This window comes from Mizuhopecten yessoensis, unplaced genomic scaffold, assembly GCF_002113885.1.
Source record: "Mizuhopecten yessoensis strain PY_sf001 unplaced genomic scaffold, ASM211388v2 scaffold1579, whole genome shotgun sequence".
Taxonomy (NCBI): domain Eukaryota; kingdom Metazoa; phylum Mollusca; class Bivalvia; order Pectinida; family Pectinidae; genus Mizuhopecten; species Mizuhopecten yessoensis.
In genome coordinates this window covers 185,938-213,598 of record NW_018404117.1, presented here as the reverse complement: position 1 = coordinate 213,598, position 27,661 = coordinate 185,938, and the positions used below count along the sequence as shown (strand labels likewise).

The following is a 27,661-nucleotide window of genomic DNA, read 5'->3' as shown; positions in this document are numbered from 1 at the left end:
TTGTAATCCACAGTGAAGGGTATTGGGTATGATATTTAAATCCATGGTGAAGGGTATTGGTAATGTTATTGTAATCCTCGGTGAAGGGTATTGGGTATGTTATTGTAATCCACAGTGAAGGGTATTGGGTATGCTATTGTAATCCACGGTGAAGGGTATTGGGTATGTTATTGTAATCCACGGTGAAGGGTATTGGGTATGTTATTGTAATACACGGTGAAGGGTATTGGGTATGCTATTGTAATCCACAGTGAAGGGTATTGGGTATGATATTTAAATCCATGGTGAAGGGTATTGGTAATGTTATTGTAATCCTAGATGAAGGGTATTGGGTATGTTATTGTAATCCACAGTGAAGGGTATTGGGTATGCTATTGTAATCCACGGTGAAGGGTATTGGGTATGTTATTGTAATCCACGGTGAAGGGTATTGGGTATGTTATTGTAATACACGGTGAAGGGTATTGGGTATGCTATTGTAATCCACAGTGAAGGGTATTGGGTATGATATTTAAATCCATGGTGAAGGGTATTGGTAATGTTATTGTAATCCTAGATGAAGGGTATTGGGTATGTTATTGTAATCCACAGTGAAGGGTATTGGGTATGCTATTGTAATCCACGGTGAAGGGTATTGGGTATGTTATTGTAATCCACGGTGAAGGGTATTGGGTATGTTATTGTAATACACGGTGAAGGGTATTGGGTATGCTATTGTAATCCACAGTGAAGGGTATTGGGTATGATATTTAAATCCATGGTGAAGGGTATTGGTAATGTTATTGTAATCCTAGATGAAGGGTATTGGGTATGTTATTGTAATCCACAGTGAAGGGTATTGGGTATGCTATTGTAATCCACGGTGAAGGGTATTGGGTATGTTATTGTAATCCACGGTGAAGGGTATTGGGTATGTTATTGTAATACACGGTGAAGGGTATTGGGTATGCTATTGTAATCCACAGTGAAGGGTATTGGGTATGATATTTAAATCCATGGTGAAGGGTATTGGTAATGTTTTTGTAATCCTAGGTGAAGGGTATTGGGTTTGCTATTGTAATCCACAATGAAGGGTACTGGGTATGCTATTTAAATCCATGGTGAAGGGTATTGGGTATGTTATTGTAATCCACAATGAATGATATTGGGTTTGCTATTGTAATCCACGGTGAAGGATGTTGGGTATGTTATTGTAATCCACAATGAAGGGTATTGGGGATGATATTTAAATCCACGGTGAAGGGTATTGGGTATGTTATTGTAATCCACGGTGAATGGTATTGGGTATGCTATTGTAATCCACAGTTAAGGATACTGTTAAATGCTAGTTCTTCTTTTCAACACACTTAAACCCACACGGAATAGCTTTTCTGTATAAGGACTATTTGCTGACTGGAAATTGAAGTCGTTTTACGTAAAAAAAAATGTACGAGTTCACACGCTTTGATACAGAGTGAGCAATACACAGCGCTCTGCTGAATCATTCACATTCATCACGGTAATTTAAGTCCTGTTTCAGTAAATTCGGTTTCAAATTATTGTCTGCAAGGGTATTTTATTTGAATCCAAAAGCACATCAATTTAAATTTTCCTGATTTGCTTTCACTTGTTAAAAACAAACGGAAGATATGGTCCTATGTGTCAGAATGAATGCTCCTTTATTCTGTTGTTCACTAATGCTAAGCGTCCCTTGATCCACTCTCCTCTATAAATACCCTGTATTGTTGGCATGCTCCAATTACAAAGCCAATGGGTAATCATTGAACTAGTTTAAACAGAGTTTGTATTTTCTACTTCATCAATGGTCGCTAATACACTACTTTCATGCTAAATTGACATGTTTTGTTGGATGAAAATTTGTTGATTTTTTTCAGGATGATATATTTAAAAAAAATACTAAGCAGTGGCATTAAATTGTATGGTAGTGCTGTGTTATAAGATAGTTTGTGTCATTGATAGGCTGTGGTATTGAGAGGCTTAGTAATGGTAGGTCGTGTTATTGGCAGGTTTTGTACAATATGACAGGCATTTTAATGGCAGACTGTGATATTGGTACACTTTGGCTTTGTTAGGCTTATTAACGGTAGGCTGTGGTACTGTTAGGCTTTTTAACGGTCGCTCTAAGGCTGTGGTATTGGTACACTGTGATATTGGTACACTGTGGTTTTCTTAGGCTTTTTAATGGCAAGCTATGATATTGGTAAACTGGTTTTGTTAGGCTTTCTAACGGCAAGCTGTGGTATTGGTACACTGTGGTATTTGTACACTGTGGTAATGTTAGGCTTTTTAATGACAGGCTGTGGTATTGGTACACTATGATATTGGTACACTGTGGTAATATTAGGCTTTTTAATGGTAAGCTATCGTGTTGGTACACTGTGGTATTTGTACACTGTGGTAATGCTAGGCTTTTTAATGACAGGCTGTGGTATTGGTACACTATGATATTGGTACACTGGTAATGTTAGGCGTTTTAATGGCAGGCTATCGTATTGGTACACTGTGATATTGGTACACTGTGGTAATTTTAGGCTTTTTAATGGCAGGCTGTGGTATTGGTACACTGTGATACTGGTACACTGTGGTAATGTTAGGCTTTTTAATGGCAGGCTATCGTATTGGTACACTGTGATATTGGTACACTGTGGTAATTTTAGGCTTTTTAATGGCAGGCTGTGGTATTGGTACACTGTGATATTGGTACACCGTGGTAATGTTAGGCTTTTTAATGGCAGGCTATCGTATTGGTACACTGTGATACTGGTATACTGTGGTAATGCTGGGCTTTTTAATGGCAGGCTATAGTATTGGTACACTGTGATACTGGTACACTGGTAATGTAAGGCTTTTTAATGGCAGGCTGTGGTATTGGTACGCTTTGTAATTATAGCCTTTTGACACATGATCAGCCACTTGTTTAACACATGCGTTTGGTTACAGGATGGGGAAGCTGAGGAAAGGAGTGTCAAGCACTTTGAGATGGTGGGCTTTAATGACGAGGCTACAGACCCAGGGTTTCTTCTGGACTGTATCCGTCGTGTTAATACATTTATGCTGGGGGTCACAGGTCCTATTCTTGTTCACTGCAGGTCAGTCTCCATACTATGATCCCTCTTACCCTTATACTGATAACAGATTTCAAAATCAAGTTCACTTCATAGTGTGTCAATCTTGAATAATTTCAAGTTATGTCAAGGTCACTTGATTAGGTGTCAACTTTATAAGTGGTTTTGTGTCCCCTCTGATCTGAAATGTCATATTCTAATAATAATTGTGACCTTGCAAACTTCAGTTTAATTGGATTGTTGATGATTTTAATCCGTTATATTCAGCTTTAGATAATTGTGACCTTGACCTCTAGATGTTAGTATTTGATCTTGACCTGTAGATTTTGCATTTGACTTATAATGACCTTTTAGAATTGCATTTACATATTAATTCAGTCTATAATCACTATTTGTTTTGGAGGTTGTATCATAATAATTTATTAAAATCTGTTTTGTCCTTGAACTTGATGTTTGTACAAAGATAGATACCTGTTTTTATCAGGTGTGGTGGGGGTAAGACAGCTGTGTTCATCGCCCTCGACTGCTGCCTCAAACAGCTAGAAAGAGAAGGGTGCATTGATATATACAGTACAGTTCTTCATCTACGAAAGTTCAGGAAAAATATGGTCCGCACACTTGTAAGTATCTCAGCATTGAGAACCTCAATGGATCATTGAGTATTCAAAACTAACATATTTTACATAATTAGGGGGGTGATAAAATCCAGAATAAATAAAATTCCAGAGTTTACTACAGTTTTCTTCTTCGTAGAGCCACAACACTTAGGCATTTGACTAAGTTCACTTCCGGTTTTGAGGGATGAAAAACGTCAGAAAATATGTATTCTGTTTATGTCATGTTTCTGTTAATATCATGTTTTTCTCTGACAAATGGGAAGTGATATTAAGCGAAATCTACTGTATAAGAAGTCAAGTTACGTGTTTGAATTCCTGGGAAAAGGGAAGCATTCTTATTAGAACAGGTACTTTTATTATGTCAATCACAGTACTTACCTAGGGAAAGGTTTTGCAATGCAATGTCTTTATATTTGTATTTTCCCCCAATACTTGTAGTCAGCAACAATAAGAGTGCCAGTAATTATTTAGATACAAGCAATTTTGAAAGAAGACAAAACCAGAATCTTTACTAAAGTGACATGGGATGTATCCTGTCAGGCTGTTTTTACAGTATGTTATTTTTGATATTGGAGTAAACTCATCTTTTCTCAACACTGATGAACTCGGTCCTCTTGGTACCTGAATAAACTGGGGTTGCCATAATTGTTATGGATCTGTAGCATTTGTTTTTGGCTCTTTTTACAATGAAATCTGAAATGTCTAGTTTAGGTAGGCTTATACACCTGAACATAAACACCGTTTTTGTTACAGTACCAATATCGCCTTATTTACGAAGCTGCAGCTATGCACATCCAATGTGGGACGACAGTGGTGCCGTCTGCACAGCTCCCTGCAGTGGTCCAGAGACTGGCTATCAAGGATCCTCGTACACGTCTTCACGGATTTGAAAAAGAACATCAAGTATGTTGTTTAAACATTGAAACCAGTCTTATGAAAGATCTGACTTTCCATTTTTTGTTGATGTCACAGTGGTGAGTCCCTTGTTACTGACTCGGCCTGAAAAGGAACTTCTCTTTAGCTCATTGGGAACTACAGTGACAACCGTAGTGGCGCCTTTCTTTTTGATTATAGGAGAAATAATACATAGGGATAAACTTTATAATAAAAGATTAATATTTAAGTTTTGGGTTTCAAGATGGCCACCATGGCATCTGATTGACGGAAACAACAGCGATTATAACTTGAATTTTATGTTGTTGACCTTGTTGATTGAGGTCTGTGTGGTTGACCTTGTTGATTGAGGTCTGTGTGGTTGACCTAGTTGATTGAGGTCTGTGTGGTTGACCTTGTTGATTGAGGTCAGTGTGGTTGACCTTGTTGATTGAGGTCTGTGTGGTTGCCCTGATTGATTGAGGTCTGTGTGGTTGAGCTTGTTGATTGAGGTCTGTGTGGTTGACCTTGTTGATTGAGGTGTGTGTGGTTGACCTTGTTGATTGAGGTCTGTGTGCTTGACCTTGTTGATTGAGGTCTGTGTGATTGACTTTGTTGATGGAGGTCTGTGTGATTGACCTTGTAGATTGAGGTCTGTGTGGTTGCCCTTGTTGATTGAGGTCTGTGTGGTGGACCTTGTTGATTGAGGTCTGTGTGATTGACTTTGTTGATTGAGGTCTGTGTGATTGACCTTGTAGATTGAGGTCTGTGTGGTTGACCTTGTTGATTGAGGACAGTGCGGTTGACCTTGTTGATTGAGGACTGTGTGGTTGACCTTGTTGATTGAGGTCTGTGGGGTTGACCTTGTTGATTGAGGTCTGTGTGGTTGTCCTTGTAGATTGAGGTCTGTGTGGTTGACCTTGTTGATTGAGGTCAGTGTGGTTGACCTTGTTGATTGAGGTCTGTGTGCTTGACCTTGTTGATTGAGGTCTGTGTGATTGACTTTGTTGATTGAGGTCTGTGTGATTGACCTTGTTGATCGAGGTCTGTGTGGTTGACCTTGTTGATTGAGGTCAGTGTGGTTGACCTTGTTGATTGAGGTCTGTGTGCTTGACTTTGTTGATTGAGGTCTGTGTGATTGACCTTGTTGATTGAGGTCTTTGTGATTGACCTTGTTGATTGAGGTCTGTGTGGTGGACCTTGTTGATTGAGGTCTGTGTGGTTGACCTAGTTGATTGAGGTCTGTGTGGTTGACCTTGTTGATTCAGGTCTGTGTGGTTGACCTTGTTGATTTAGGTCTGTGTGGTTGTCCTTGTTGATTGAGGTCTGTGTGGTTGACCTTGTTGATCGAGGTCTGTGTGGTTGACCTTGTTGATTGAGGTTTGTGTGGTTGACCTTGTTGATTGAGGTCTGTGTGGTTGCCCTGATTGATTGAGGTCTGTGTGGTTGAGCTTGTTGATTGAGGTCTGTGTGGTTGACCTTGTTGATTTAGGTCTGTGTGGTTGTCCTTGTTGATTGAGGTCTGTGTGGTTGTCCTTGTAGATTGAGGTCTGTGTGGTTGACCTTGTTGATTGAGGTCAGTGTGGTTGACCTTGTTGATTGAGGTCTGTGTGGTTGGCCTTTTTGATTGAGGTCTGTGTGGTTGACCTTGTTGATTGGGGTCTGTGTGGTTGACCTTGTTGATTGAGGTCTGTGGGGTTGACCTTGTTGATTGAGGTCTGTGTGGTTGGCCTTTTTGATTGAGGTCTGTGTGGTTGACCTTGTTGATCGAGGTCTGTGTGGTTGACCTTGTTGATTGAGGTCTGTGTGATTGACTTTGTTGATTGAGGTCTGTGTGATTGACCTTGTAGATTGAGGTCTGTGTGGTTGACCTTGTTGATTGAGGTCTGTGTGATTGACCTTGTAGATACTTTGTGGGAGTGATACATAAGGAATATTTATAAATGCTGTACTTCAAATGGCCATCTATACATTTCAGTATTCAAGATGCCTGTGCCTTACATTTCTGGTTAAGGTTGAAAATTTTGTATAAAATAAGATAAATGTGTTGTAGTATTATAAGATGTTTTAGAATCTGTGATTTTTTTTTTCCAGATAATAAAAAACATTGCAACACGATTGAGTATCGGAGATTGTGCTGGAGGGCACCGGTCAGAAAATCGGACAAAAAGCCGCGACATTATGCTGCTCCCACGTGAGTACAATATGGGGTACTCAGCTTATATCACTCGCACAATATACCAGTTATGGCCTGGTTTTCATTCGGATACGAAGAGGGAGGCGTTCAAACTTCCCCAAAAATATTCATATATAGAATATATTTTGGAATTATGAACATAATTCATTTAAAAGTAAGTCACATAGCTAATGCCTACATCTGGTTCAAAACCCTTTGCACCTATATGCAGTAGCTGTCGCAGGATAACCTGGACAAATACAATAGCATATACCCAGTCGATTAATCAAGTTTTGTGGTAATCTGTCGCTGCTAAGTCTGCACAGCCACAAATAATCTGCAAACAATTTGGAGTAATCGGTGAGACTTTGTCTGCACTGCTACAAACTCACTGCCTTAACTAAGAGGAAGAATGGTACTACAAAAAATGCAAGTGTTAAGTTGAGTCCACCCCACATGCCAAATTTTTATTAGGTCACCTGAGACAAAGTCTCAAGTGACTTATTGCGATCGCCTTTTGTCCGTCGTCGTCCGTCGTGCGTCCGTAAACAATTTACATTTTCGACTTCTTCTCCAAAACCCCTGAACCAATGCAGAAACCTTCCATAGCCAAAGGTCAACAAAAAGAGTTGCCGGTTTGGTCCCTGCCCCCAGGGGCCTGAGGGGCGGGCCAAAAAGGGTCAGATTGACTAAAAAAAAAAAAATCTTCTTCTCAAAACCCAGATGTGATAGAATCAAATACTCTTCATAGATGGAAGGGTCTTAAGGTGCTTTACCAAAATTGTGAATTTCTTGACCCTGGGGTCTCACGTTTCCCCCTGGGGAGGGGGTAAACTTCACTATAGTTTATATAGGGAAATCACATTTTGGACCAACATTTGTTTAATTTCCATTGGAAGTAATTCAATTTGGGTTAGCATTATCAGTATTAGGTAGCAGTTTGATAGTATGCACCTATGAGCCCTGACTGACCCCCAGNAAAATTTTGAGCCAGCCCTACCCCCAAGGGCTGTAGGGTGGGGCCCAAAGGAGTCAGTGTGCTAAAATTTCTTCATATTCCTTGTTTAGAATCAGAGGTGCTAGTTTCAAATACTTTTTAGTCTTAAATCTGTATGCTAGATATTGAATAAGGTGGTTTTATTGTTTTTTGTCACTGAATAATATTTCTGTTTGTGTTAAAAACAAAATCAACTCTATGTTTAAATATATCAGGTGACCGTTAAGGCCCATGGACCTCTTGTTTTTTATTATGATGTAATTTGATATTTAAATGTTGTATGTTGTATGATATGTTGTGATGATCAGTGAAGAAGATGTAGATAATCAAATGTTGTACATAACTATACATGTCAATTGTTTGTTCAATTTAAACACATGTCTGGTACGTTAAAAGCTAGTAAATGAAATGTCCTTGTTTTATTTACCACCTTACTATCAGCTGACATGTTTCAATGGTATCTTTAGTTATCATCATATTATTATTTCGTCCTTCAGAAAAGTTCAAAAGACTTTTTTGGATGAAGACAAATTTAATGTTATATGTGTTGAAATATTGCAAATTTTGCAATTTTGTCATCAAATTTCGTTAATATACATTTAAGCCACCAAGACTTGACTGATGTGGTTATTATTCTAGCTGAACGAGCTCGGCCGTACCTGTTGACGTCCGAGTCTAGTGATAATGGAACCGACTTCATCAACGCAGTGTTTATTGACGTAAGTACGGTGTCATCAACGCAGTGTTTATTGACGTAAGTATGGTGATTGGAAGTGAGGATATAGGTAGGTTATTTCTCCCACAACCAGTATAGGTGCTAGGAGTTAGTAAACGTTTTTGGTTACCCACTGCTGGGTAATCCCCTGGACATGATTTCATTGGTCAGCTGGTCAGCCCTTAATTAGGACTTCATGTAACAAGGCTTTGCACCAGCATCTTCCATCAGAAACAGGAATTTTCAAGAGGCAAACATTTTTATGCCCCACCATGAAATGGGGGGGGGGCATAAAGTGTTGCCCATGTCCGTCGCGTCGCGTCCCGTCCCATCCCGTGATCAAAGTGGGATGAGGGCAGTCCTTTAAATATAATGTGAATGTTGTGGAAGAGAAAGGCACCCAAACTCATGATTATTGCATGGTTATCATGTTTATCTAGTCAACTACCAGTAAAAGTTAATTCTCAAATGTTTTACTTAATATGAACATCATAATTAAATTGAGTTAGAAAAGCATGGTAACTAACAAGCACTCATTTGAAAACCTGTATATATATCTGACAATGATAAGGTATCGTAAGCTGTTAGATTTGCAAGGATATTTTTTTTTTCATTTTATGTCTTTATACTCTTTGTCAGACTTAAAGTGAGTTCACCTGTTTATGAGCTTGCACATTACTCATCATCGCATAGGTATGAAGTGTCTTCTTCGCATGGGAACGTTAAACTCATTTCTTGAGTATTCATCTATTTCAAAATATAGATTCATATAATCTACAGAACACTTCTATGTCGATTAAAATCACACAAAATCATAGAAAAAGCATCAACTTTTATATTTTGAAAGAAAACAAAATTGTATATTACACTAAATTTGATCTTTGATAGTTCTGGATTTTTTTTCTTTCCATGGATTTTTTTCCCCAAAAATTCACATGATGGATTTAGAAGACCTGAACATTACTGAATTGTTTAATTGGTCAGTCTATACACATCTGTACCTATTTTGTATCAATCTGTTGTCAGATTTGTTTTGATTATTCAATCCATGATTCTACCTGTAACTATTTTGTATCAGGTTGTTGTCAAAGTTAATATTTTGATTGGTCAATCTATAATACAATGTAATTACTTGCACCTATTTTGTCACACTTGTTTTGATTGGCTAGTCTATAATACTACCTGTGCCTATTTTGTCACACTTGTTTTGATTGGCTAGTCTATAATACTACATGTGCCCATTTTGTCACATTTGTTTTGATTGACTAGTCTATAATACTTTACTTGCACCCATTTTGCATAAATCTGTCTCCTTTATTTTGTGTGTACAGGGTTATTATCAAGAAAACAACTTCCTCGTCACACAGTGGCCTATGCAAAACACAATCAACGACATTTGGCGTCTCATTTACGACTACAAGATCATGTCCCTGGTGGTTCTCAATGACGTCAAATATTCACGGGTAAGTCAGATTAACCCACTGTAATGAACTACAATGAACTCATCCATATCAATGTATAATAAGAGTCTTCTTATTAGTTACATAGGGGTGAAATGGTTAATGCGTTTTATTTCCTGTTTTTACTTTTCTCAGACAATGATTTTATGAAATATTTTAGAGATGGCAGGGCAGGTTTGCTACATTGTTGACATGGAGAAGTTATTACATTACAGATATTACATCATCCCTGTTTTAATCCTACAGAACTATGTATGCTTTCTCTGTTTCAAACCCACAAACATGTATGGCAGCAATCTGTCTTTCTAGCTCACAAATTGATGGGAGTCACCCCATTTCAAACCCACAGATATAAGGGAGCCACCCGTATTTTAGCTCATTCACCGTTCTGAGGCATCTCAGTCTGGGAGCTATTTCCAGCCAGTTTTGACTGACAAATTATACTCTGATTAGAGTCATGCCTTGTTTATAATCAATAAATTTGGCCCTCAGTCTTATATTGTTTTTCCTTTTTGTTACAGAGCCATCCTTGTTTCTGGCCCTCAGATTTGGATGTGGAACACAAGTATGGTCCGATTGGGGTTCGCTATATTGGCTGTCAGAAATTTCCAAACATTGTCATCCGAGCCTTTGCCGTGAGAAAGGTAGGAATACTTCTTAAAATCTGAACACCTTCAATAATGGTTGATTATCAGCTAGAAATGGAGGTAAGGCTCAGGCTCGACGAGTTTGTAATGAAGGAGAATAGCCATGCAGCATTAAACCCATGCCTGGTAATAAGCCCACTTGTATCTATTGAAGTTCAGTAGAAATGACAAATAATATTGTCCTATTAAAATCCCTCTCCCCCTTCCCCTCCCAGAATGCAAAAGATGACAGCTTTGCTGCTTTTTGTAGTAATATCACTTAAACAGGTACATCTTTGAAAAAGTCATCTTAGTTATATCATTAAAACGAATTAAAAACTATTTTTGCTGGGTCTAAAATGGCAGTATTTAGATCTGATAAAATGTGCAAAATCCATGAAAAAAACTTTGTTAGCAGTATATACATATATGCTAGCTTAACAAAGTATGTATGTTGTCGGTGTAGTGAAGTCTTTATGACATCGTAGGTTAGGCAGTAAGCACACCCTTATAATCACTGGTCGCTATTTGTGTGTATAGATAATGGCCAGGTTGGACACAGTATATTTGGTAATGACCCACATAATTATAGCTTTCTCGCAACGTGACAAATGCATCAGTAAGGAGAATGCAACAAACGTTGGAGTGACAGACGGACGGCGTCTGATCAAGTGACAAGTTAAAGGGTATATAGGATTGGTAGAGAGTGCTATCGAGATTTTCATTATATGGGCGTTAAATAAATGAGAATTGTTTTACAACGAAGTGAAAAATCTATCGGATCTGCACACAAGTACACACCTTATGTCTGTTTAATCAACATTGGGAATGCTACAAAAAAAAAAAAAACTAAAGATACGTCTTAATCAACATTCTGGGTACAGCACACAAGTCAGAATAACAAACCCCTGACTCAATGTTGGTGACTCGCACCACTCCGTCAGAACGACTAATCCCTGACTCAATGTTGGTGACTCACACCACTATCAGAATGACAAACCCCTGACTCAATGTTGGTGACTCGCACCACTCTGTCAGAATGACTAACCCCTGACTCAATGTTGGTGACTCACAACACTCTGTCAGAATGACTTACCCCTGACTCAATGTTGGTGACTCGCACCACTCTGTCAAAACAATTTGTTTCCGACTCAATGTTGGTGACTCACACCACTCTGTCAAAACGACTAACCCCTGACTCAATGTTGGTGACTCGCACCACGCTGTCAAAACAATTTGTTTCCCACTCAATGTTGGTGACTCACAACCCTCTGTCAGAATGACAAACCCCTAACTCAATGCTGGTGACTTGCACACCTCTGTCAGAATGACTAACCCCTGACTCAATGTTGGTGACTCACACCACTCTGGTAGAACGACTTACCCCTGACTCAATGTTGGTGACTCACACCACTCTGTCAGAAGGACAAACCCCTGACTCAATGTTGGTGACTCACACCATTCTGTCAAAACAACAAACCCCTAACTCAATGTTGGTGACTCGCGCCAATCTTTCAAAACAATTTGTTTCCGACTCAATGTTGGTGACTCACAACACTCTGTCAAAACAATTTGTTTCCGACTCAATGTTGGTGACTCACACCACTCTGGTAGAACGACTTACCCCTGCCTCAATGTTGGTGACTCACACCACTCTGGTAGAACGTCTTACCCCTGACTCAATGTTGGTGACTCGCACACCTCTGTCAAAACAATTTGTTTCTGACTCATTGTTGGTGACTCACAACACTCTGTCAGAATGACAAACCCCTGTCTCAATGTTGGTGACTCGCTCCACTCTGTCAGAACGACTAACCCCTGACTCAATGTTGGTGACTCACACCACTCTGTCAGAATGACAAACCCCTGACTCAATGTTGGTGACTCACTACACTCTGTCAGAATGACACCCCTGAATCAATGTTGGTGACTCGCACCCCCCTGTCAAAACAATTTGTTTCCGACTCAATGTTGGTGACTCACAACACTCTGTCAGAATGACAAACCCCTGAATCAATGTTGGTGACTCGCACCACCCTGTCAAAACAATTTGTTTCCGACTCAATGTTGGTGACTCACAACACTCTGTCAGAATGACAAACCCCTAACTCAATGTTGGTGACTTGCACACCTCTGTCAGAATGACTAACCCCTGACTCAATGTTGGTGACTCACAACCCTCTGTCAGAATGACAAACCCCTAACTCAATGTTTGTGACTTGCACACCTCTGTCAGAATGACTAACCCCTGACTCTATGTTGGTGACTCACAACACTCTGTCAAAACAATTTGTTTCCGACTCAATGTTGGTGACTCACAACAATCTGTAAGAATGACAAACCCCTGACTCAATGGTGGTGACTCACAACACTCTGTCAGAATGACTTGCCCCTGACTCAATGTTGGTGACTCGCACCACTCCGTCAGAACGAGTAATCCCTGACTCAATGTTGGTGACTCACACAACTCTGGTAGAACGACTTACCCCTGACTCAATGTTGGTGACTCACTCCACTCTGTCAGAACGACTAACCCCTGACTCAATGTTGGTGACACTCAATGTTGGTGACTCACAACCCTCTGTCAGAATGACTTACCCCTGACTCAATGTTGGTGACTCACAACCGTCAGAACGACTAATCCCTGACTCAATGTTGGTGACTCACACAACTCTGGTAGAACGACTTACCCCTGACTCAATGTTGGTGACTCACTAAACTCTGTCAGAATGACTAACCCCTGACTCAATGTTGGTAACTCGCACACGTCTGTCAAAACAATTTGTTTCCGACTCAATTCAGAATGACAAACCCCTGAATCAATGTTGGTGACTCGCACCACCCTGTCAAAACAATTTGTCTCCGACTCAATGTTGGTGACTCACAACGCTCTGTCAGAATGACCAACCCCTGACTAAATGTTGGTGACTCACTACACTCTGTCAGAATACCTAACCCCTGACTCAATGTTGGTGACTCACTAAACTCTGTCAGAATGACTAACCCCTGACTCTATGTTGGTGACTCACAACACTCTGTCAAAACACTTTGTTTCCGACTCAATGTTGGTGACTCACTACACTCTGTCAGAATACCTAACCCCTGACTCAATGTTGGTGACTCGCACCCCTCTGTCAAAACAATTTGTTTCCGACTCAATGTTGGTGACTCACAGCACTCTGTCAGAATGACCAACCCCTGACTCAATGTTGGTGACTCACAACCGTCAGAACGACTAATCCCTGACTCAATGTTGGTGACTCACACAACTCTGGTAGAACGACTTACCCCTGACTCAATGTTGGTGACTCGCACCCCTCTGTCAAAACAATTTGCTTCCGACTCAATGTTGGTGACTCACAACTCTCTGTCAAAACAATTTTTTTTCTACTCAATGTTGGTGACTCACAACACTCTGCTGGTGACTCGCACCACCCTGTCAAAACAATTTGTCTCCGACTCAATGTTGGTGACTCACAACGCTCTGTCAGAATGACCAACCCCTGACTAAATGTTGGTGACTCACTACACTCTGTCAGAATGACACCCCTGAATCAATGTTGGTGACTCGCACCACCCTGTCAAAACAGTTTGTTTCCGACTCAATGTTGGTGACTCACAGCACTCTGTCAGAATGACCAACCCCTGACTAAATGTTGGTGACTCACTACACTCTGTCAGAATGACACCCCTGAATCAATGTTGGTGACTCGCGCCAATCTTTCAAAACAATTTGTTTCCGACTCAATGTTGGTGCCTCACAACACTCTGTCAAAATAACTAACTCCTGACTCAATGTTGGTGACTCACTACCCTCTGTCAGAATGACTAACCCCTGACTCAATGTTGGTGACACTCAATGTTGGTGACTCACAACCCTCTGTCAGAATGACAAACCCCTAACTCAATGTTGGTGACTTGCACCCCTCTGTCAGAATGACTAACCCCTGACTCTATGTTGGTGACTCACAACACTCTGTCAAAACAATTTTTTTTCTACTCAATGTTGGTGACTCACAACACTCTGACAGAATGACAAACCCCTGAATCAATGTTGGTGACTCGCACCCCCCTGTCAAAACAATTTGTTTCCGACTCAATTGACTTACCCCTGACTCAATGTTGGTGACTCACTCCACTCTGTCAGAACGACTAACCCCTGACTCAATGTTGGTGACACTCAATGTTGGTGACTCACAACCCTCTGTCATAATGACTAACCCCTGACTCAATGTTGGTAACTCACAACACTCTGTCATAGCGATTTGTTCCTTCCTTAAGGTTGGGGACTTTCATTTCTATCTATCAGCTGTTTTCCAATTTAAATCTCATTGTGACTCAATGTTGGTGACTCACACCACTCTGTCAGAACAACTAACCCCTGACTCAATGTTGGTGACTCACAACACTCTGTCATAGCGATTTGTTCCTTCCTTAATGTTGGTGACTTTCATTTCTATCTATCAGCTGTTTTCCAATTTAAATCTCATTGTTATTGTTGGGGGAAACAATGGATGAATCATGTACTTTAACTTGTTTGAACATTACCATTTCAAGCCAACCAAATTTGATTTTGTTCAGTTTGTCATAATAACTATTATTACAAGTGAGTTTCTTGCAGACAACATTATGAGACAGAATGAAGTTTAAATAAATACAGTTTACTTGGTCCATTTGCTGCATTGACAAGGCAATTAGAAAGTTTTACACAGACAAACAGAAACAAAGTTTAATACCAATGACTGACTTGTATGTCTATTCCGATAATGATCATGATTTTAGACGTACCGCAGTCAGTGGCTACAGTATGTTGTAATGTCTTTTCTATTTGTGGATTGTTATGGTGATCGTTTTATTTTGCTGTAAGTATATATGTTCCAACAAGTATGGCTACATAATAATCATGTTTCCAAAACCTGTGTTTAACCACTTAAATATTTAAGATTTTCATTAGCTAAGTTCCGATGAAAATACCTTTTTCAATCTAAATTATGATCTGATTTGGTATATATGTTACAATTGTATAGACCTGAATGCACAAAAGCCTCTAAGACCTTATAACAGTTAACTGATGTAGTCTGACTGGTTATTCCTTGTTGAAATTGGAATTGAAGATCTGTATCTAGTTTTAGCACATTTCAACGTGAATAAAATACAATGTGTGTGAAGTGTTAGATGATAAGGAACTACCCCGACCAGAGGTTAACATTGACGTGACTTTGGCGTTTTTTAAACGTCGGGAAACATTGATTTCATCCACTATATAGGAAACACTTGAAACTTTCAGACGCTAAAGCTGGAATCTAAATAATTTAATCGCTGACTTTGCCAAGTATCGATAGATTAGAGTGTATAGATTGTAAGGGAAACACAGAACAGCTGAGAGTGCCTATTGTGTTAGTATTAGGGCTGACGGATCTCAGTCTCTAACTTTTCCTCAGCAGATTTTACATTCATGGTTCTGTATTGTTTCAGAGGTAGCGGTTTATGTCCTCTGCTATGGGGTTTTAATGTTATTGTCGAAGTATTTTTTTCTTCATTTTTGACACATACGTTGAGATTGTTCCTCAAAATGTCAAGATTAATTTTTCCGGCTACACAGGTATCCATGAACAGTCTTGAATATGACTCTCCCAGGAGTTCGTATTGGCAGACTTCACTATAGACTGTCTGTTATCTACACATATAAAGTTATATGGTGGTCAAGTTTTTTCAAATTTGACACAATAATCATTCCTATACCTGCATCATATGTATTCCTGATCAATATTGAAATCTAGATCATCAGACAGTGGGGGATAACAGGGTTGAATGTTAACAATTCGTGGGATGATTTCAGGACACGTCGGTGCCCCTGGGGGACCTAGGTACTGGAAATGTCTCCTCATATCCTCGCTTTAACAAGTATAGTTTTACATGTACTCCAAATACTCTTGGGGGAGATTTCAACAGGAGGGGACTATGTCACGGTGGTGAATCATGATTCTCTTACCCTGGAAAGGTGTATCCACACTTTCACCAGTGTGAGATATCCTTGTCTCACATTCAGGTTAATACAGGGGATTCCCCTATTCATAACAATGGTATGACGTCACGTCAACAATACGTTGACATCACTTCAACAATCCATTAACGTCACGCATACATCAACCCTGAATTGATTAAGTCTGTAATGTTAACATTACATTATGTATATGATACATAATGGGTGAACAGGGTAAAAGAAAAAGAATCATTTACCCCCTTGAGTGTAAGATAGGGGATTCTCCCATCCTTCACAGGTATATATGTCTCCGGTTTTAGCCGGGAAATTATCAGCTTGTCAGCCCCTAGGGGGAGACAGTCTCGTGCCGATTAGCCTGTGATCAATTGAGACGTCATTATGATGATGTCACCAGTAATTGTGACGTCATCAAAAGTGAATGCCGATATTCGTACCCCACATGTGTTTTTGTTTTCACTACTGTCGGTGGAGTTGTTAGTGAAATAATAGGATGGGAGAAAAATAACCATCCCCTACCTTAAGGGTATAACAGAGAAATCTCCAACTCTCGGGGTGATTTTTTTGGTTGTCTCACCCCTCGAGTTGGAGATTTCTCTGTCACACCCTCAGGGTAGGGGAAGATTCTATTAATCTCAACCCTCGAGAAAAGATTCTTAAGTTGCCAAATTCTTTGCAAAGTCTTGTGTTTGGCAACTTTAGAGATTTTATTAGTTACTTATTGCTGACTCAGCTAGAGGGTAATTCCCTATAGCTCAATTATTGGAAAAGGGGACTAGTCATCTGTAGTCCCTGGTGCAATTCCTAGCAGAGACGACAATGGAAACAATGACTTTCGTAAAATACTACAAGGTTGTTATAACCTAAAGAGTTTAATGGTAACATGTTTGGGTATTTGTGTCTAACATTCATATGTGGTAGAACTACATGTGCAGTATATAAAGATGTAAATGTTGTATTAGAGTGTAAGAGGGATCGGGATGTCAACCAAGAGATGTTATTTAGATGTTGTATTGAAGAGTAAGAGGGATCGGGGATGTCAACCAAGAGATGTTATATAGATCATGTATTGGAAAGTAAGAGGGATCGGGGACGTCAACCAAGAGATGTTATATAGATGTTGTATTGGAGAGTAAGAGGGATGTGGGATGTTCACCAAGAGATGTTACATAGATGTTGTATTGGAGAGTAAGAGGGATCGGGGATGTCAACCAAGAGATGTTATATAGATCATGCATTGGAAAGTAAGAGGGATCGGGGACGTCAACCAAGAGATGATATATAGATGTTGTATTGGAGAGTAAGAGGGATCAGGGATGTGCACCAAGAGATGTTACATAGATGTTGTATTGGAGAGTAAGAGGGATCGGGGATGTCAACCAAGAGATGTTTTATACTACTCTGATGTTGTATTGGAGAGTAAGAGGGATTGGGGACGTCAACCAAGAGATGTTATATAGATGTTGTATTGGAGAGTAAGAGGGATTGGGGATGTCAACCAAGAGATGTTATACAGGTGTTGTATTGGAGAGTAAGAGGGATCGGGGACGTCAACCAAGCGACGTTATATAGATGTTGTATTGGAGAGTAAGAGGAATCGGAGACATCAACCAAGAGATGTTATATAGATGTTGTATTTGAGAGTAAGAGGGATTGGGGATATTGGAGAGTAAGAGGGATCAGGAATGTCCACCAAGAGATGTTACACAGATGTTGTATTGGAGAGTAAAAGGGATTGGGGATGTCAATCAAGAGATGTTACATAGATGTTGTATTGGAGAGCAAGAGGGATCGAGGATGTGCACCAAGAGATGTTATATAGATGTTATATTGGAGAGTAAGAGGGATTGCCCCTGTCGACCAACAGATGTTATATAGATGTTGTATTGGAGAGTAAGAGGGATCAGGAATGTCAACCAAGAGATGTTATACAGATGTTGTATTGAAGAGTAAGAGGGATCGGGGATGGGCACCAAGAGATGTTATATAGATGTTGTATTGGGGAGTAAGAGGGATCAGGGATGTGCACCAAGATATGTTACATAGATGTTGTATTGGAGAGTAAGAGGGATCAGGAATGTCCACAAAGAGATGTTATACAGATGTTGTATTGGAGAGTAATAGGGATCGGGGATGTCAACCAAGAGATGTTGTATAGATGTTGTATTGGAGAGTAAGAGGGATCAGGGATGTGCACCAAGATATGTTACATAGATGTTGTATTGGAGAGTAAGAGGGATCAGGAATGTCCACAAAGAGATGTTATACAGATGTTGTATTGGAGAGTAAAAGGGATTGGGGATGTCAACCAAGAGATGTTATACAGATGTTGTATTGGAGAGTAAGAGGGATCGGGTATGTCAACCAAGAGATGTTGTATAGATGTTGTATTGGAGAGTAAGAGGGATCGGGTATGTCAACCAAGAGATGTTGTATAGATGTTGTATTGGAGAGTAAGAGGGATCGGGGACGTCAACCAAGAGATGATATATAGATGTTGTGTTGGAGAGTAAGAGGAATCGGAGACATCAACCAAGAGATGTTATATAGATGTTGTATTAGAGTGTAAGAGGGATATGGGATAGATGTTGTATTGGAGAGTAAGAGGGATCAGGAATGTCAACCAAGAGATGTTATACAGATGTTGTATTGGACAGTAAGAGGGATCGGGGATGTGCACCAAGAGATGTTATACAGATGTTGTATTGGACAGTAAGAGGGATCGAGGATGTCAACCAAGAGATGTTATACAGATGTTGTATTGGAGAGTAATAGGGATCGGGGATGTCAACCAAGAGATGTTGTATAGATTTTGTATTGGAGAGTAAGAGGGATCGGGGATGTCGACCAAGAGAGGATGTCAACCAAGAGATGTTATATAGATGTTGTATCGGAGAGTAAGAGGGATTGGGGATGTCAACCAAGAGATGTTATACAGGTGTTGTATTGGAGAGTAAGAGGGATCGGGGATGTCGACCAAGAGTTGTTATATAGATGTTGTATTGGAGAGTAAGAGGGATCAGGGATGTGCACCAAGATATGTTACATAGATGTTGTATTGGAGAGTAAGAGGGATGTGCACCAAGAGATGTTATATAGATGTTATATTGGAGAGTAAGAGGGATTGGGGATGTCAACCAAGAGATGTTATACAGGTGTTGTATTGGAGAGTAAGAGGGATCGGGGACGTCAACCAAGAGATGATATATAGATGTTGTATTGGAGAGTAAGAGGGATTGGCGATGTGCACCAAGAGATGTTATACAGATGTTGTATTGGCGAGTAAGAGGGATCGGGGATGTCAACCAAGAGATGTTGTATAGCTTTTGTATTGGAGAGTAAGAGGGATCGGGGATGTCGACCAAGAGTTGTTATATAGATGTTGTATTGGAGAGTAAGAAAGAGGGATCGGGGATGTGCACCAAGAATTGTTATACAGATGTTGTATTGGAGAGTAAGAGGGATCGGGGACGTCAACCAAGAGATGATATATAGATGTTGTATTGGAGAGTAAGAGGGATCAGGGATGTGCACCAAGATATGTTACATAGATGTTGTATTGGAGAGTAAGAGGGATTGGGGAAGTCAACCAAGAGATGTTATATAGATGTTGTATCGGAGAGTAAGAGGGATTGGGGATGTCAACCATGAGATGTTATATAGATGTTGTATTGGAGAGTTAGAAGGATCGGGGCCGGCAACCAAGAGATGTTATATAGATGTTGTATTAGAGTGTAAGAGGGATATGGGATAGATGTTGTATTGGAGAGTAAGAGGGATCAGGAATGTCCACCAAGAGATGTTACACAGATGTTGTATTGGAGAGTAAAAGGGATTGGGGATGTCAATCAAGAGATGTTACATAGATGTTGTATTGGAGAGTCAGAGGGATCGGGGATGTCAACCAAGAGATGTTGTATAGATTTTGTATTGGAGAGTAAGAGGGATCGGGGATGTCGACCAAGAGTTGTTATATAGATGTTGTATTGGAGAGTAAGAGGGATCAGGGATGTGCACCAAGAGATGTTACATAGATGTTGTATTGGAGAGTAAGAGGGATCAGGGATGTGCAACAAGAGATGTTATATAGATGTTGTATTGGAGAGGAAGAGGAATCGGAGACATCAACCAAGAGATGTTATATAGATGTTGTATCGGAGAGTAAGAGGGATTGGGGATGTCAACCAAGAGATGTTACATAGATGTTGTATTGGGGAGTAAGAGGGATCAGGGATGTGCACCAAGATATGTTACATAGATGTTGTATTGGAGAGTAAGAGGGATGTGCAACAAGAGATGTTATATAGATGTTGTATTGGAGAGTAAGAGGGATCAGGAATGTCCACCAAGAGATGTTATACAGATGTTGTATTGGAGAGTAAAAGGGATTGGGGATGTCAACCAAGAGATGTTACATAGATGTTGTATTGGAGAGTAAGAGGGATCGGGGATGTCAACCAAGAGATGTTATACAGATGTTGTATTGGAGAGTAAAAGGGATTGGGGATGTCAACCAAGAGATGTTATATAGATGTTGTATTTGAGAGTAAGAGGGATCCGGGATGTGCACCAAGAGATGTTATATAGATGTTGTATTGGAGAGTAAGAGGGATCGGGGATGTCAACCAAGAAATGTTATATAGATGTTTTATTTGAGAGTTAGAGGGATCCGTGATGTGCACCAAGAGATGTTATATAGATGCTGTATTGGAGAGTAAGAGGGAGCGGGGACGTCAACCAAGAGATGTTATATAGATGTTGTATTAGAGTGTAAGAGGGATATGGGATGTCAACCAAGAGTTGTTATATAGATGTTGTATTGGAGAGTAAGAGGGATTGGGGATGTGTACCAAGAGATGTTATATAGATGCTGTATTTGAGAGTAAGAGGGATTGGCGATGTGCACCAAGAGATGTTATACAGATGTTGTATTGGAGAGTAAGAGGGGATGTCAACCAAGAGATGTTATGTTATATAGATGTTGTATTAGAGTGTAAGAGGGATATAGGATGTCAACCAAGAGTTGTTATATAGATGTTGTATTTGCGAGTAAGAGGGATTGGGGATGTCCACCAAGAGATGTTATATAGATGCTGTATTGGAGAGTAAGAGGGATTGGGGATGTCAACCAAGAGATGTTCTATAGATGTTGTATTAGAGAGGAAGAGGAATCGGGGATGTCAACCAAGAGATGTTATACAGATGTTGAATTGGCGAGTAAGAGGGATCGGGGATATCAACCAAGAGATGTTATATAGATGTTGTATAGGAGAGTAAGAGGGATCGGGGATGTCAACCAAGAGATGTTATATAGATGTTGTATTGGAGAGTAAGAGGGATCGGGGATGTCGACCAAGAGATGTTATATAGATGTTGTATTGGAGGGTAAGAGGGATTGGGGATGTGCACCAAGAGATGTTATACAGATGTTGTATTGGAGAGTAAGAGGGATCGGGGATGTCGACCAAGCGTTGTTATATAGATGTTGTATTGGAGAGGAAGAGTGATCGGGGACGTCAACCAAGAGATGTTATATAGATGTCGTATTTGGAGAGTAAGAGGGATCAGGGATGTTGTCCAAGAGATGTTATACAGATGTTGTATTGGAGAGTAAGAGGGATCGGGGATGTGCACCAAGAGATGTTATATAGATGTTGTATTGGAGAGTAAGAGTGATCGGGGACGTCAACCAAGAGATGTTATATAGATGTTGTATTTGGAGAGTAAGAGGGATCAGGGATGTTGACCAAGAGATGTTATACAGATGTTGTATTGGAGAGTGAGAGGGATCTGGGATGTCAACCAAGAGATGTTATATAGATGTTGTATTGGAGAGTGAGAGGGATTGGGGATGTTGACCAGGAGATGTTATACAGATGTTGTATTGGAGAGTAAGAGGGATCGGGGATGTCGACCAAGAGATGTTATATAGATGTTGTATTGGGGAGTAAGAGGGATCGGGGATGTCAACCAAGAGATGTTGTATAGATTTTGTATTGGAGAGTAAGAGGGATCGGGGATGGGCACCAAGAGATGTTATACAGATGTTGTATTGGACAGTAAGAGGTATTGGAGAGTAAGAGGGATTGGGGATGTCAACCAAGAGATGTTACATAGATGTTGTATTGGAGAGTAAGAGGGATCTGGGATGTCAACCAAGAGATGTGTTGTATTGGAGAGTAAGAGGGATCGGGGATGTGCAACAAGAGATGTTATATAGATGTTGTATTGGAGAGTGAGAGGGATTGGGGATGTTGACCAGGAGATGTTATACAGATGTTGTATTGGAGAGTGAGAGGGATCTGGGATGTCAACCAAGAGATGTGTTGTATTGGAGAGTAAGAGGGATCGGGGATGTCACCCAAGAGATGTTATATAGATGTTGTATTAGAGAGTAAGAGGAATCGGGGATGTCAAGAGTAAGAGGGATCGGGGACGTCAACCAAGGGATGTTATATAGATGTTGTATTTGAGAGTAAGAGGGATCCGGGATGTGCACCAAGAGATGTTATATAGATGTTGTATTGGATAGTAAGAGGGATCAGGGATGTCAACCAAGAGATGTTATACATATGTTGTTTTAGGGTGTAAGAGAGATCGGGGATGTCGACAAAGAGATGTTATACAGATGTTGTATTGGACAGTAAGAGGTATTGGAGAGTAAGAGGGATTGGGGATGTCAACCAAGAGATGTTATATAGATGTCGTATTTGGAGAGTAAGAGGGATCAGGGATGTTGTCCAAGAGATGTTATACAGATGTTGTATTGGACAGTAAGAGGGATCGGGGAATTGGAGAGTAAGAGGAATCGGGGATGTCAACCAAGAGATGTTATACAGATGGTGTATTGGAGAGGAAGAGGGATCGGGGATGTCAACCAAGAGATGTTGTATAGATGTTGTATTGGAGAGTAAGAGGGATCGGAGACATCAACCAAGAGATGTTATATAGATGTTGTATTTGGAGAGTAAGAGGGATCAGGGATGTTGTCCAAGAGATGTTATACAGATGTTGTATTGGAGAGTAAGAGGGATCGGAGACATCAACCAAGAGATGTTATATAGATGTTGTATTGGAGAGTGAGAGGGATTGGGGATGTTGACCAGGAGATGTTATACAGATGTTGTATTGGAGAGTGAGAGGGATCGGGGATGTCAACCAAGAGATGTTATAAAGATGTTGTATTGGAGAGTAAGAGGGATCGGAGATGTCAACCAAGAGATGTTATATAGATGTTGTATTAGAGAGTAAGAGGAATCGGGGATGTCAAGAGTAAGAGGGATCGGGGACGTCAACCAAGGGATGTTATATAGATGTTGTATTGGAGAGGAAGAGGGATCTGGGATGTCAACCAAGAGATGTTATATAGATGTTGTATTTGGAGAGTAAGAGGGATCAGGGATGTTGTCCAAGAGATGTTATACAGATGTTGTATTGGAAAGTAAGAGGGATCGGGGATGTCAACCAAGAGATGTTGTATAGATTTTGTATTGGAGAGTAAGAGGGATCGGGGATGTGCAACAAGAGATGTTATATAGATGTTGTATTGGAGAGTGAGAGGGATTGGGGATGTTGACCAAGAGATGTTATACAGATGTTGTATTGGAGAGTAAAAGGGATTGGGGATGTCAACCAAGAGATGTTACATAGATGTTGTATTGGAGAGTAAGAGGGATCAGGGATGTGCACTGTTATATAGATGTTGTATTGGAGAGTAAGAGGGATCGGGGATGTCACCCAAGAGATGTTATATAGATGTTGTATTGGATAGTAAGAGGGATCAGGGATGTCAACCAAGAGATGTTATACATATGTTGTTTTAGGGTGTTAGAGAGATCGGGGATGTCGACCAAGAGATGTTATACAGATGTTGTATTGGACCGGAAGAGGGATCAAGGATGTTGACCAATTAAGAGATGTTATACAGATGTTGTTTTAGGGTGTAAGAGAGATCGGGGATGTCGACAAAGAGATGTTATACAGATGTTGTATTGGACAGTAAGAGGTATTGGAGAGTAAGAGGGATTGGGGATGTCAACCAAGAGATGTTACATAGATGTTGTATTGGAGAGTAAGAGGGATCGGGGACGTCAACACCAAGAGATGTTATATAGATGTTGTATTTGAGAGTAAGAGGGATCGGGGATGTGCACCAAGAGATGTTATACAGATGTTGTATTGGACCGTAAGAGGGATCAAGGATGTTGACCAATTAAGAGATGTTATACAGATCTAACAAAGATTTGGATGTCGACAAAGAAATATGATATGTATGTTGTATTTGAGTGTAAGAGATATCAGGGAATTTGTTTATGAGACTGTATAGATTATTGTTGTAAGAAGGATTCGAGATGTCGGGGATGAGACTGTGTACAGATGTTGTAGTGAAAGGAAAAGTGTGGATGTTGACCAAGAGATGTTCACAGACGTGGTATAGAAATGGAGGTTTCTGACCTGGAGATGCTATTCTTACACTTTGTTTATTGGTTTAGCTATGTTAGGGAAACACTGTGTCATTGGTGACGTAATAAAAGCTGTGATTATTGATTGTAAGCAGACAGTGCATGCTGACATCAGTGTGTGTCGTATATAAAGAGTGTTGTTCATGTCAAATGTAACCTGGTGTGAAACTGTTACAGTGGCATTTCTTGTGACACTTATAGACAAGCAAGATAACCAGGCCCTAGGGGAGCCCTTCAGTCCAGGTACCCTCCACCTGATTACTACCACGTCATATTCACTTACAGACACACTCCTTATTTGTATTTGTTTAACAACGTCCTATTATTATCAGAGTAGCATTATCAACTGTCGGTCACATGTCACAGAATTTTTCGAGACATGGAATTCAACGTCACTAACAGATACCTAGACAGCATAACAGAGTGTATAAAGACCCATCATCTGTTTTTCGTTGTCAATTATAACATGAAAATGAAGAATTCCTTAGAAAACTGCATGGGTTTAGTAGACAGGACTAGACTGAAGTATTGGCAGCGTGGTGCTGTAGCTCTAGGGGGATTTAGCCACCACAATATCATTTGAGGACTGGAGCATGGGGATATTTGCAAAATATTGCACACTTTGTGTACACAGTCGGGCTGGTTAATGGATTAGTTATGGACGACTGAGATAGAGCGAGGGTCTGACCAGGATAGACACCTGTACAAACACTCTGAAATAGAATTATAATTGACGCCATTTGGAGACATAATTACTATGACGTTAATAGTGACGCAAAAACGTATCCTAAGTGCTTAATGTGTCTTTTTAGTTGACCATCAAGTCTGTTCATAATAAATAACCTTGACAAGCTTCTCAATGTCACAGGTGAGAAATTATTTTATTTCAAATGTAACTTTCAAATCGCTTCTAAATATCTATAAGGTCTATAGAGCAATAATATTTGGCTTCTAGCTTGCCGTGTTGAAAGACTCTAGTTTGCTGATAATAAATCCCTGACCAACTGCCGAGGTCATGGGTGTGAAATATGCTGGGAAAAAAAATCAAATTATTGCTTCTTATAATATAGAAGGTCTAGAGTAATGAAATTTGGCTCGTTGCTTGCTCGGATGAAGGACTTTCATATTTTTGTTCATTATCTGTGACCTTGACCAATGTTCAAAGTTACAGGTGTGAAATGATAAAAAAAAAAATGACATCTTTTGTAAAGCTCCATAGGGTCTAGAGCAACAATATGTAAGTTTTAGCTTTTGAGAATGAAGGACTATCAGGTTTGTTCATAATAAAAGACTCTTATTTGCTTCAAAGTCACAGGGGTTTAATGCATTGTGCTTGACAGCAAATGTTTTACTGCCTAGTGAAATTTTAAAATAGTGCATTCCATTTTTCTCTTGCTGCCACGAAGTGGAAGCGAGACTAAGGTGTTGCTTTTCCAGCGCTGGCGCGATGCGTCAACATCAAGTTTTTGTGTTTAAGTTAGTTTCACTGAAAGTATAAGTGCTAGACCAACCAAACTTGGACCATAGATGCATCTTAGGTAGTACATCCCAACCCATGCATCGAATGCTGGATATGGCCTACCTTTCATGGTTCATTGACTTTGTCAGCATCTCCATCAACATTAAGGTTTTGCATTTAAATTAGTTTCTCTGATTTGTGCATTGATGGTCAAAGCGAGGAATAGGCGAGACATATCAATCCAAATGGCTTGTTAAAATAATTAACATGTTATTTTTACTTGTGTTTATGTCTGTGGTACGGTCACTTTCGCTGACATAGCTTGGTGATGTCCCCTTGCTATTGATCATGTGACAGCAATAGACATTATACTCTTAACACTTTGTCAGTAAATTGATAATCTCATTGGGCCAAGTTTTCTCACATATGGAACATAATGGATTGCATGTCAGTTGGTGTATATCAATAAATAGTAGATGTTAATATCTGGAAGCAATAGTTTGACATTTGAAAAATTAACAGCCAGAACAATGACACCATATCTGACTATTATCAGGCCAGAAGTTGCCACAAAATCGGAGAATTTGCAAACAATAAAAATATTTTGAAAACTGCTGCAAAATATTTGTGAGCAAATTTAATTATCCACTGTCAAGCAGTACATTAATTTGTTTTACTGAGTATGAGGACGAGGGTGCACTGGTCCAACTGAAAGCAATAATGCATCCATGATTTACGAACTCTTCTGTATTACTTGTGCATCCATGGCAACACACTGGCCTCACACACAGATATGAGAACTAGTATGACTGCTAAGCTTCTTGATTGACTGATTTTATTAGCTCAGCTTTTAATGTTTATTTTGCCAACACTGTTATATAAGAGATGATTGGCACAGGCCCTGTGGTTCTCTTGTTAGCTGACCTGGCACGAAGTGCCAAGTGAGCTTATGCCGTGGCGCGGCGTCCGTCATCTATCCGTCCTCGTCCGTCAACTTTTCCTTTAAACAACTTCTTCTGAAGAACGGACAGGCCTAGAGTCTTGATATTTGGCTGAAAGCTTCGTTGGTAGGAGCCCTACAAAGTTTGAGAACGAAAATGACCTTGACCTGTTTTCAAGGTCACAGGGGTCAAATATGTCAAAAACTTCAAACGACTTCTTCTAAAGAACTAAAAGGTATAGAATCTTCATATTTGGCTGATGGCTTCCT

General features: G+C 40.0%; 1 protein-coding gene across 2 annotated transcripts in view; it reads left to right on the top strand.

The window, feature by feature from the left end:
* Nucleotides 1-27,661, top strand: part of LOC110465330 (receptor-type tyrosine-protein phosphatase epsilon-like) — a 222,920-nt gene that overhangs the window by 184,360 nt on the left and 10,899 nt on the right. For both annotated transcript variants that reach the window (XM_021521082.1, XM_021521073.1), the window contains exons 12-18: nucleotides 2,941-3,089; nucleotides 3,550-3,685; nucleotides 4,436-4,585; nucleotides 6,650-6,749; nucleotides 8,368-8,447; nucleotides 9,775-9,906; nucleotides 10,425-10,547. In XM_021521082.1, the coding sequence (XP_021376757.1) occupies nucleotides 2,941-3,089; nucleotides 3,550-3,685; nucleotides 4,436-4,585; nucleotides 6,650-6,749; nucleotides 8,368-8,447; nucleotides 9,775-9,906; nucleotides 10,425-10,547 (870 nt within the window). The remainder of the gene's footprint in view (nucleotides 1-2,940; nucleotides 3,090-3,549; nucleotides 3,686-4,435; nucleotides 4,586-6,649; nucleotides 6,750-8,367; nucleotides 8,448-9,774; nucleotides 9,907-10,424; nucleotides 10,548-27,661) is intronic.